The 12,500-nt window shown below is 37.0% G+C and overlaps 1 protein-coding gene across 3 annotated transcripts in view; it reads right to left on the bottom strand.

Annotated features, from left to right (window-relative positions):
• LOC122262781 (carbohydrate sulfotransferase 11) overlaps positions 1 to 9,941 on the bottom strand; it is a 45,641-nt gene extending 35,700 nt beyond the window's left edge. The window contains exons 1-2 of one of the 3 annotated variants that reach the window (XM_086537195.1): positions 9,922 to 9,941; positions 7,206 to 7,549 (exon numbers count right to left, since the gene is read on the bottom strand). In XM_086537195.1, the coding sequence (XP_086393321.1) occupies positions 7,206 to 7,331 (126 nt within the window). In that variant the 5' untranslated portion in view covers positions 7,332 to 7,549; positions 9,922 to 9,941. Of the gene's footprint in view, positions 1 to 7,205; positions 7,550 to 9,881 lie in introns of all 3 variants that reach the window. The other 2 variants (XM_086537193.1, XM_086537194.1) reach the window with 2 other exon arrangements.
• Between the last annotated feature and the right edge of the window lie 2,559 nt (positions 9,942 to 12,500).

The raw sequence follows: 12,500 nt of genomic DNA, 5'->3' as shown, positions 1-12,500 counted from the left end.
TGCCCTTGCAGAGCACGTCTTCCGAATGGGTTCATTGACTTTGTTCAAGCATCATGCAATCCCCCCCCCCCATCCCAAGTCCCCCCTCCGCGAAACGGGTTAATTTCCCTGATTACAAAAACTCTTCTTAAAGTCTAAAATGATCTACTTAGAGAGAGAGAGAGAGAGAGAGAGAGAGAGAGAGAGAGAGAGAGAAGAAGAAGAAGAAGAAGAAAGAAAAAAAAGCAACTGCTGAAAACAGTCCTCTTCAAAGATATAGAGAACCAGATACAGATACGTTTCTTTAGAAGATATTGCCCAACTTGTTCAACTGGTTCTACTGACTGCCGGCTTCTGGAGGAGATAATCCCGTAAACTGCTGAATTCGAACTCTGGGCGATTCCCTAAAAAAATGCCAATAATAAAAAAAGAGGTAAAATATACATATGATGCTAAAGGTTCATTACCATTTGAATCTGAGGTTCGAGTGTGTGCTTATGAACAGTTTCATTGTGTAAAATGTAGAAAAGGTAAGACTGAGATTGAAAAATCAGACAATACAGCATACATAAATAACGAATTTCTGTTCTAGCTTCAGTTTTATTCTTCTGATGTCAACATCGAAACGCCAGTTATATCGCTTACTTTGCATGATTATTCAAAATCCTTTTCTACACATAGGGTGTGGATTCTTAAGAGAACCCGTGGAATCTGCTATCACAGGGAAGGAAATCCGGAAGCGATGCGACGGCGCGAAAGCATACGTTTTCATCACTCTTATTAATGTGTACGTAAGAATTTTCCTGCCTATCCTTAAACCCAATTCTTTAAAAGAAAAGAAAAGAAAAAAAAAAAGAAAAAAAAATGCCCGTGTGTCTGTATGCCCATATACCCAATATGTATATGGGCACGTGGTCATTTTGTCAGATGCAAAATGGGCATGTGCCCCGAACTTTGCAACAGCACGAGAGAAGTATCACAAAAGCGAATACTCTATCAAAATTGTTCTTGTTATTACTTGCTTATGCTGCCATTCTTGAGAGAAACCATCAAATTTGTAGAAGGTTGTTAAGAAGCTTCCTTATTATAATAATTGATTTGAATAGCGATTAAGCGCACCCCCCATATATATATATATATATATATATATATATATATATATATATATATATATATATATATATAATAATAATAATAATAATAATAATAATAACAACAACAACAACAAGGAGAAGAAAAAAGACATATAGAAAATGGAGAAGAGGAAGGCGAAGGGGAAAAGAAAAAGGAGGAGAGGAAAATGTTTACAACAACAATAATAATAAAGAGGAATTGAAGAAAAAGAATGAAGAAAATAACAATGATAATAATATCAATAAAAACAATAATAACATTTATCAAGTTGAAGAAGAATAAAGAATAACAATAATGATAATAAGAAAATCAATAAGAAAGGTCAAGGAGAAACAAAATAATAACCCGAAGCAGAAAAAGAAATGAGTAGGAAAAACGAGCATCGGCATGCGCAGAGCCGCGTCCCCTCGGCCGCTCCTTCAGGTAGAAATTCCGCCATTTTGTCATTTCAAGCAAACCGGTCTCACATTTATCTTCTAGGGGCCAATCGTGCCTCATTCTTGGTGACTCAGCAAAGCTGCTCGAGAACCGACTTTTTCAATGTCTATAATTATCAGTTTAGGCTCGGAGGCCAGTGCAATCTAAGTGGTGCTGTAGTCCGTCAGGTATGATGTTAGTGGATATTATTTTTCGTCAGGTCAGAAAAATATGCAAAATGCTTTCTTATATTTAGTTGTATCTTTATTATATACTTATTTAGATGTATAATTCGGGTTGTGTTCATTCGACACTAAGATGCTGTGACCGCAAGATCTGTTTCCCCTTTCAAATATTTTGCTTTTTTGAGCATATCTATATATATTTTGAATATATCTAACAAAATTAATAAATAAATAACATATCAGCTAGAAACACTACCAGAGAGATAGATAGATAGATAGAGAGAGAGAGAGAGAGAGACAGAGAGAGAGGGAGACAGACAGACAGAGAGAGAGAGAAAGAGAGAGACAGAGAGAGAGAGAGAGACAGACACAGAGAGAGAGAGAAAGAGAGAGAGAGAGAGAGAGAGACAGAGAGAGAGAGAGAGACAGACACAGAGAGAGAGAGAAAGAGAGAGAGAGAGAGAGAGAGAGACAAAGACAGACAGAGAGAGAGATGCGTCTCACAATTAGGTTCTCAGCATAAGGTGGAAAACTCTAGGTTCTTTATTGGAGGTGCCGGCAGCAAATGGAATAGCAATAATTCATGTGGCAGCGAAGATTTGACGGATGTCATGGCTTGGTGGGGTCTTGCTGGGTTGAGGTCCGTGGGTCGAGGGTGAGGGAAGCCGCACGGAGCGGCTAGGTCACACGAGGGGGCGGTTAACCTAGCCGTCGGAGGGGAGGCCGCTCCGCTACTCATGCGGTGGCCAGCCGGTGAGTGACGGAAGAGGGCAGGAAAGCCAGGTCATATATCTATATCCTGACCTACACGGCCATGCTATTGATAGGTTTTCGGTCCGGTTTCCTTTCTCGTGTTGTAGAGAGAGAGAGAGAGAGAGAGAGAGAGAGAGAGAGAGAGAGAGAGAGAGAGAGAGAGAGAGAGAGAGAGAGAGAGAGAGAAAGAAAGAAAGAAAGAAAGAGAAAGAAAGAGAGAGAAAAGAGAAAGAAGGAAAAAAAAATCTACGATAAGAAAAAAAAAGAGGTTCGTCAGGTATAAACCCCTTTTTCAATCCGCAGAACAAGTCATAATTCAAAAACAAAAACAGACATCTAGACGCCATTACCGGCAAGCTTATGCACGCGAAAATCTCACTACCCACGAGGTATAGCTGCAAGAACGTAGCGCCGCTAACACCAGGCAGGTGTACACTGTCATTACCCGGCCGGCGAAACCGGTTAGCACGTACGGTTTCTCTCTGCTTTACCTCTGCCTCAAAGCACTGCACGTGGCTTTGCTGTCGTGAGATCAAGCAGGAACTCTCGAGGAAAAAAAGGGGGGAGGGGAGGGTGGAAGAAAATCAAGGTCCTTTTTGAATTTGTAACATTATCCAGGTGACGAGAGCAATGGCGGTTATCCGGGGTAATGCATCACATTTAGAAGTAGTCACTTCTGTCCTCTGCTATTTGCTTGATGGAAGCAGCGCAAGTGTCGAAGGATGACTGACTTCCCAAAGGGTATAATATGAAATAAGTAGTTTTAAAATAATTGAAGATGAAATTCAAATTATATTTTTAAAAAAGCGGACTAAATTTTATCCTTCCACATCATACCAATATATATATATACATATATATATATATATATATATATATATATATATATATATATATATATATATATATATATATATACATACATATATATTTATATATATATACATACATATATATTTATATATATATATACATACATACATACATATATATATATATATATATATATATATATATATATACATACATATCTATTTATATACATACATATATATTTATATATATATACATACATACATACATATATATATATATATATATATATACATATATATATATATATATATATGTATATATACATACATACATACGTACATACATGCATACATGTGTGTGTGTGTGTGTGTGTGTGTGTGTGTGTGTGTGTGTGTGTGTGTGTGTGTGTGTGTGTGTGTGTGTGTGTGTGTGTGTGTGTGTGTGTTGCATGAAAACAACAATCTCACAAATAGTATCTATAAAAAATCAATGATTCAATAACGTCAATAATATAATGATAATGATAATAACACTAATGATAATAATTACTAATCATAATAGTAACAATAATAGTAATAGCTATAACAAAAATAACAATAATAATAATAATAATAATAATGAAGGTGAAGATGATGATGGTGATAGTGATGATGATAGTGATGATGATGGTGATAGTGATGAAGATAGTGATAGTGATGATGATGGTAATAATGATGATAGTAATAATGATAATACTTACAACAATAACGATAAAAAAAAACAAAGAGCAACAGAATAAACATTTACAACTTCAAGAGTTACATAAAAAATCAACACGAACACCCCAAGCACCTAGCACGTGGGTCTATGCAGTAGAACTAGTCTTATTCTAGTCTACTGTGCCCCGGGGGCTTGGAAATCCCTCCCGCTGCACCTCGGCAACTGATCATGCAATGAACCAAAGAACCACGGTCACTTTAGCCTCGGGAGCTTGTTTTTTGTTTGTTTGTTTGTTTTTCTCTGGGGTGTAGGGTCGAGGCAAAGGGGATCTACTAATTGTTCTTTTTTTTTTTTTTTCGTGTTGTGTTTGTTTTTGCGATTGGGATTAAGAGGGTAAATGACTTTTAATTTGTTTCGGTTTTTCTTTTTGTTTGTTTGTTTGTTTGTTTTTTGTTAGTCATTCTTGTTTGCCACTATCGCGAGTCAGCTATTTCAATTTGCGTATTTTGGTATGCTAGATTTTGTTGTCATTATCCTCATTATAAGGTAAACATACTTTATCATCATAAATAAATAAATAACCACTACAATTATTACTATTGCGTCATAACAACCAACAGAACTCCCAATGAAATCGCTTCTATCATAAACATCACCCACACTCTCTGTACAACCAAAAAATCAAACAAAAAAACAACAACAGCGAATCAAGCAATAAACCAAAGCCAATCGCGCAGGCTCTATCAGCCAGCCTTCGTCCGCATCGACGCCGGTTGAGAAATAGCTCAAACGGGTAGTAACCTAACTTGTCAGAAGAGGTCCGGTCGCCCCATCGCTACCCGTTCCTTTTTAGTGTTGTTAACCTGATCCTGGTGGGCTGGAGAGTACGGGCGGGATGCGGGTGAAGGCAGAAGAGGCAGGCTGGTCTGACTGGCCTTCCTGTTCTCTCCGTTTGTCGGTTCATCCGATTGAAGGTCTTGCTACTATGTTTAAAGACTGCTATTTATTCCGATGATGGTGTAATTAAACCCGGCAACGTAGCAATGTTAATTTCCTTGTGCAATGATAAGAGAGTCACTGGTTGTTGCATCTACAGTGCAGAGGGCAACCGCATTGTTGGCCAACAATGGCCATGCTTTAACGGACCAGTTTTACGGGGGTGCGCTCCTTCCTGCTACTGGGCTTTTATAACAGCCAAAAAAAAAAGACTTTTCATAGAACCTTGCACTTTAAGTGTCTTCCATATACGATGCCCCATAGGTTCTCGAGGAAATCCAAAGATAGCCTTTCTTTTCTTTCCTCTTTTTTATAGAATAACCAAGAAAAACCCACGCACTGCAACTCAGCGTGTGAGAAAAAAGAGGAAAACACGTTCCCCCTCTTCCCAACCCAAGTTCTCTTCCCTCGCATAAAACAAAAATAAAAGGATAATAAGACACCTGAAGCCAAATCGGCAGACAGACAGCCACAGCGGTGACCTCAACGCAGGTGCTCGAAGATGGGTGTGAGGGCGAGGCCAAAGGGTGGACGAGACGCGGTCAGCCATACACATGAGGCCAGTGGGGTAATGGGAGGGGCCTTATGTGGGTGGCGAGGATGCAACGGAAGATGAATGAGTAAATACGAGGCCTTGTGAAGGGGTTTGGGGAACAGACACGCATGGGTGTGTTGCAAGAGCCAGCATGCGGAGCTGCGTGGGGAGGTGGGGAAGATGGGTGCATCTGATATCGTAATCGGGTTCTTCCTGCCACTATTACCAAGCCGCAAAGAGCTGTGTGTACTTCAGGGTGAAAGCTTGTTGGGATTTTAAAGGATACATCAACTTCTTAAAAAAATAGTTTATACCTTTCAAAAATTAGTAGATAATTAAAGTAAGAAATTACGATTTCATTATTAATTGTCACCCTTCTGCAAACAGCCCATCTATATTCCAAGTTTTTTTTTTTTTAACTTAAGGCAACATACATAAAATTGAAGAAACCGACCGGAAGTATACGAATCAAGAAAAAGAAAAAAAAAAGAGAATAGTCAGAAGGAGCCGCAAGGACCTGAAATTACAACAATGGCTGATGAACAATAATTACAGAGAATGATCTGTATCATTCGTCGAAAATACAGCGAGCTATATTGACATGATCATTGCAATTGCTTGGTACTATATTAAACAAATGCATTCATCATCTACAAAAAAATCGTGATGAGTGATCGGTGAGGAATATAATGCTATATCATATCTCGGTTTTAAAGTTACAATATCTTTCTTAATAGTGTTTGTCTGACAATAAGCAATCAACGTGTACCCGTGTTCCTCATGTTATATTGTTTGCAATTTTTATTTTATTGCATTTCCTTTTAGGGCGATGCCGCGCTCTCTTTACTTCCCCGAATGAATACACATGGAGTCATACATCTATGTAACAGTTAGTCTGTAAGTAACTTTATCATCAACTTTGCGCATCGTTTTTTTAACTTGACACTTCTGGATATCTTTTTTTTTTTTTTTTTTTTTTTTTTTACAAGATTATCGTGATTTCTCGCTGCTGCCTGAACGTTCGTGTTCTTGCGCGTGGCATTTATGAAGACGAACTGCTCCAAGTTCCTCCTTGAAGCAAGATTTGGAAGATAAATTTCAGGCTGAGCCAGAGGGAGGGGAGGGAGGCAAGTAACCGGTAAGAGCTCCCTGGAAGAGAACATCCGAAGGAGCTAGAATTACATTAAGACCCAAAGAGAGGAGGTCACTGTATCCTACATATTGATTACGGTTGCCGACGACCAGTAAAGATACGCAGAAGTATCGGTATCGCCGCTTCGCAATACGCCGCTAGTGCTACGTTACCGGGGTACTATTCTGCCTGTACGACCTGCTTCTTTAACAAAAACAAAATGGCGAATGAGTCACTCCTGTTGCTTTTTGCTTTGTTTCTCTTTTTTGTCCTTGTAAAATCGCCCATCTTTATATAAAAAAAGGTAAACGGGACGCTGAACTCAAAGGGAAAACTGTTCCTCCTGTTGCTCCTTTTTCTTTTATAAAATCTCATGCTTCTTGAGCAGCGGTGGGATCGAAGGTACTACGCCGTATGTTATGGGTTAATATTTACACACTTTAGGATGTAAATTACATGCTATAAACTAAACAAAGAACATCACTAAAACCCCCAAAAAACACCAACAACACCATAGCCGTGGAAGTGACATCAAAAGTGACACAAAAAAAACACTTACCAACTTCTCCAGTTTGAAGACATCTTTCTTGGGTTCCTTCTGGTCGAAGATGTCCGTGCCGAGGGCCAGGAACGTGTAGACAGCGATAGCACTGAGTATCACATGGCGATACGACGAGCGGCTCATGATTTTAGGAGGGAAGAACCTGGCTCGTGGATAGACAAGACAGACAGACGGACAGGAAGTATGCACTGAGCTCGTGACAATGCGGTGCGGCACTTGTCAACCGGCCGTTCGGGGACGTGTCATTGCATGGTGATCATTGTTTACGTTGCAGGGCTCTCGGCAAAGGACATTCTAGGGAGGGAAAGTGCCGGGCGAGATTTTACCCTGATTTATTTAATCTGTAACAGAAGAGTTGAATTAGGGGTCGGGGGGGAAAAATAAAGAAATGCGAATGGATAGGTTTAAGTAATCAGTGCTCTCCTATTATGTGGCTGGACGCAGATCGAGGGACAATGCACGAGATTGCACGTTTATTTCTGGCCATTGTTATCGTGACGTTCGCTGCCTTTGTCGTCTTGGTAATTCTGTTCTGCTCCGAGGTCCCAGGCAGTCAATACGACCGCGATGTCTAATCTCTATGGAAAGTGGGCTCGGGTTAATATTCCTCGTGTTGAGGCGGGTCACTCCAAGAAAACCATGATATTCTGTTGATATTTCGATACATATTTCGTCTCGTTGTTTGTTTGTTTTTGTTTTGTTTTTCTATCTTTCTTATGCCTATCGCTCATTCTCTACATTTCCCTATTCCTCTTTCCTTGTTACATATTTTTCATTCATTCTTTTTTGTCTACCTATCAGTTAGTTCTACTTTTCTTTAACACTGACACATGCCTTACATACACTTATATACATACCACATATACATACATGCATAACTATAAACCTGAATTAAGACGGTATATACTATAGAACTTTTACAAAAAAACATTCATGTACATGGTCGACTTTGTTCCCTCGAAGGAGAATCTTCGTACTGCAAAAATGTAAACAAGTTTGTTTTTTGCCTGACGCCAAGACAGGATTTTGTTACCTAGCTTGGCGTCACCTTATCCTTCCCTATCCGAGCTGTTTCAAGACGCCCTTCGACACAGTATCATATTCTGTCTTTCACATATTCTTTGTCTACTTACATCCACAATTTTGTCTTTCATTTCACTCTCTCATTACCTACAAAGCTGTACATTCTCTCTTCCACAATCTTCCAAATTGAAAATTCTCTGCATCCTAACATCCGCGTCTCAACATTCTATCCACACATTTCATATCTAATTGAATATGTTTTAGCTAATATGAATTCTATATTAATTCCTCATTTTAAATATCTGAATAACTAATATCTACATACTGTTGTAGTGCATCATAGCTTGGGTATAGCAGTGTGTTACTGATAGTAACTAAGTATCATTCATAAGAGTAGTGAATGAGAGTTTACATACATACATATACGCAAGACCACACATACGTAGCGTTTTATAAGCATGCAGAAGGATTATTTTAGCTCTCACAAATGTCAAAATATCTTCAGACACCATATTTCTTAAATATACATCTGCAACGTATTTTTTTTAAAATAAGCAATGACTATAGTGTTTCATAAAAATTGTGCCACATGCAATACATCCACATGCCCACAATAGCGTGCTGTAACCATTTTATATCCATACCCATTAGGTTTAACTAAAATATCCTTCCATACTGTGATTTTACGTGCTATTGTGCCCCATCCATACTGTGCCTATGCGTAGGGTCATTTAACCTGTGTCTGTCGCGGTTCTCGAATACCATGACCTATAACTTGTATTTAGACCTTGCATATATAAATGATGCCAAAACTGTATATGGGTACCTATCTATGAAATGACATGAAATTGGAATATATATATATCTGATTTGCCTACTCGTTTCATGTAGACAAAGGTAAGGTGAGACTGAATAACTACAAAATTGTGTTATCTTTGTTGGTGTTACCTTGTCCTTCCTGTCTTACACACCTCAATATGTTCTGTCAACCCCAAACTGTGTTCTTCCGTGCAGTTATTTAGTCCCATGTTTACCTTCACCTGCAATAGCCACAATGAACTCAACCACATTAATTTTCACCGGTCGTCGCGCGCTGAAATCACCGGTAGAACATCCGCATAGAACGAGGTGGCTTGGCCTCCTTTTGCCCCCGCCACGTCCCCGCCGAAGGAAGTCTAACCAACACAACAGCCCGGATTTTAACTGTTTTTTTTACGTGTGTGTGACGCAAATTACGCCCGTGTTAACGCGAGGAGCACACGTCGATGCTTTTCGCTCCCTTTCCGCTGCCGCCGTTCAGGTTCCCCGACGTGAGTATAAACGTTTTCGCTCAAGGCCGCTCACGCAAGAATCGTGCGTTTTCGTGACCGCAACGTTACCGTGGCTCGTCGAAATGGGCGCCACCATATCTGGGAGTCCTGAGTAGCACGTCTTTTTTTTCTCTTCTTCTTCCTTTATCGATGATGTCAATCCCTCGATAGCCGTTACACTAAACTAATCTTCTCTGCCGTATATAAAGTGCGTCATATATACCACAATCTTAAATCCATCTTCATTCGATCAGTTTCCAAGTCTTTCCATCTGACCATACATAGTCTTTCTTCCTTGTTGCGCCAATCAATAAAAGCCCCAAAAAAGTTAAAAAACCACCAGAGTCGAGACATCGCCACGGACCTTTCCTAAACATTACCGAGGTTTAGCCTGCACTGCCGACGGAGAGCCGAAGGAGGTTCGCGTCGCCGGCTGGAGCTTTCATGTACCGCCATATGCATTTTTATTCGCCTTTGATTTCTTCGAGTCGTTTGCTTTTCTGGATCGATTTATAGATATGCGTTTTAATGTATCTACTGCAGGGCTTTGTGTTATATGAAGTGATAGTTTTGTACAAGATATCGATGATAAAGAGGTAAATATTTTTTGCCACGTGGGCTCCGCCGTTATGTAGGCGATGACCCTTAGAGGATAGCCAGGGATACCAATTTTGTATATTTTATCGTTGAGTAAGGAACATCTCTAGATAATATGAATAGATTACTCAATACATGCGTAATTCTAACACTACAAAATGTATATTTGAACTATCTCGTGTTGAAAAATTCGCCAATTCACCAAGGCCTTTCTGCTGTTAGAATTAAGAAGCTGTAAACAAATATCACAAGGTATATATATATATATATATATATATATATATATATATATATATATATATATATATATATATGTGTGTGTGTGTGTGTGTGTGTGTGTGTGTGTGTGTGTGTGTGTGTGTGTGTGTGTGTGTGTGTGTGTGTGTGTGTGTGCGCGTGTGTGTGTGTGTGTGTGTACATATATATATGTATACACACACACACACACACATATATATATGTATATATATATGTGTGTGTGTGTGTTTATATATATATATAAATATATATATATATATAGAGAGAGAGAAAGATAAAAAGATAGATACACACATTTTGCACACACACACAAACATCATACAAATTTCAATATTCGTCATGATATAAATACATAGATAGCAAAACACCTTTCAAAATAGATTAACAACAGCTCCATTTGGATGAAGAAATATAATCTCCATGTTATTCCCTCCAGCTTTCAACGCAGCCTCCTATTTTCTTGTTTATTTCCCCGAGGCATTTTTTTTTTCGATCTATCTCTGACTTTCCTGTTGCTGCTATCATTGTTATTAATGTTATTATCACTATTATTTTCATGGTTAGTGTTATCATTATTATCATCATTATCATTATAGTTTTTTTATCATATTTGTTAGTATCACTACTGTTATTTTCATTATCATTATTGTTATCATCGTTATTATTATCATCATAATCTTCATAATTATGATCATCATCGTTGTCAATATCATCATTATCATTTCATTGTTATTATTGCAATTACTTTTAGTATCATTAGCGTCATTCTTAATATCATTATCATCATTGATGTTATCATCAGTATTAGTGTTATTATTGCCAATATTATATCATCATAATCATCTGCTTTATATACATTTTGTCTTTCTCATCTCGTCCTCGAAATTAAAGCGTCGATTAAGCTGATAATCTGATGGAGAATCTAATTGAGCCGATTAGTCAACACGGATTTATCTTTCTCTCTCTCTCTTTCTTATTTTTCTTTCTCTCGCTCTCTTTCTCTCCCTCTCTCTCTTTCTTTCTCTCTTTCTTTCTTTCTCTCTCTCTTTCTCTCTCTCTCATTCTCTCTCTCTCTCTAACTCTCTATGTATCTATCACGCTATCTCTCTATCTCTTTATCTGACTATATGTCTATTTATATAGGTGCGTATATAGATATATAGGTATATATAAATATATATATATATATAAATATATATATATATATATATATATATATATATAAATGTGTGTGTATGATATATATATATACATATATATATATATATATATATATATATATATATATATATATATATATATATATACATATATATACATATATATGTATATATATACATATATATATTCATATATATATTCATATATATATATATATATATATATATATATATATATATATATATATATTTATATATATGAGTGTGTGTGTATATATATATACATATATATATGTATATATATATATGTATATGTATATATATATATATGTATATATATGTATATATATGTATATATATATATATATATATATATATATATATATATATATATATATATATATATATATATATATGTGTGTGTGTGTGTGTGTGTGTGTGTGTGTGTGTTTTTTTTTTTTTTATCTACACACATACACACACTTAAGGCTATATATGTGTATATGTATGTATATATATATAAATACATATATATATGTATGTATGCGTATCTATCTATCAATCTCTCTCTATATATACATACATATATATATATATATATATATATACACATATACGCACATACACACACAATATATATATACACACATATACGCACATACACGCACAAACACACACACAACATATATATATACACATAAGCATACACAGCACATAAACACAGAGATTACTATAAAAACGGAGCGCACGATCACAGGAAAGGAAAACAGAGAGAAAAAAAACAAGTGGCAATATACACGAAATAACAGACAATAAACACCGTAGAACACCGAAAGATAACACACATGATCATAACGATAGAAAGAGACAAGAAAAAAGAAAAAAGAAAATAAAAGAAGAGGAAGACGAAAATGGAGATAATAACCTGAAACAAGTACCTTCGG

Source organism: Penaeus japonicus, unplaced genomic scaffold (assembly GCF_977035675.1).
Source record: "Penaeus japonicus unplaced genomic scaffold, GWHDUDI00000001_assembly GWHDUDI00000005, whole genome shotgun sequence".
Lineage (NCBI taxonomy): Eukaryota > Metazoa > Arthropoda > Malacostraca > Decapoda > Penaeidae > Penaeus > Penaeus japonicus.
This window is presented reverse-complemented; position numbering and strand designations above follow the sequence as displayed.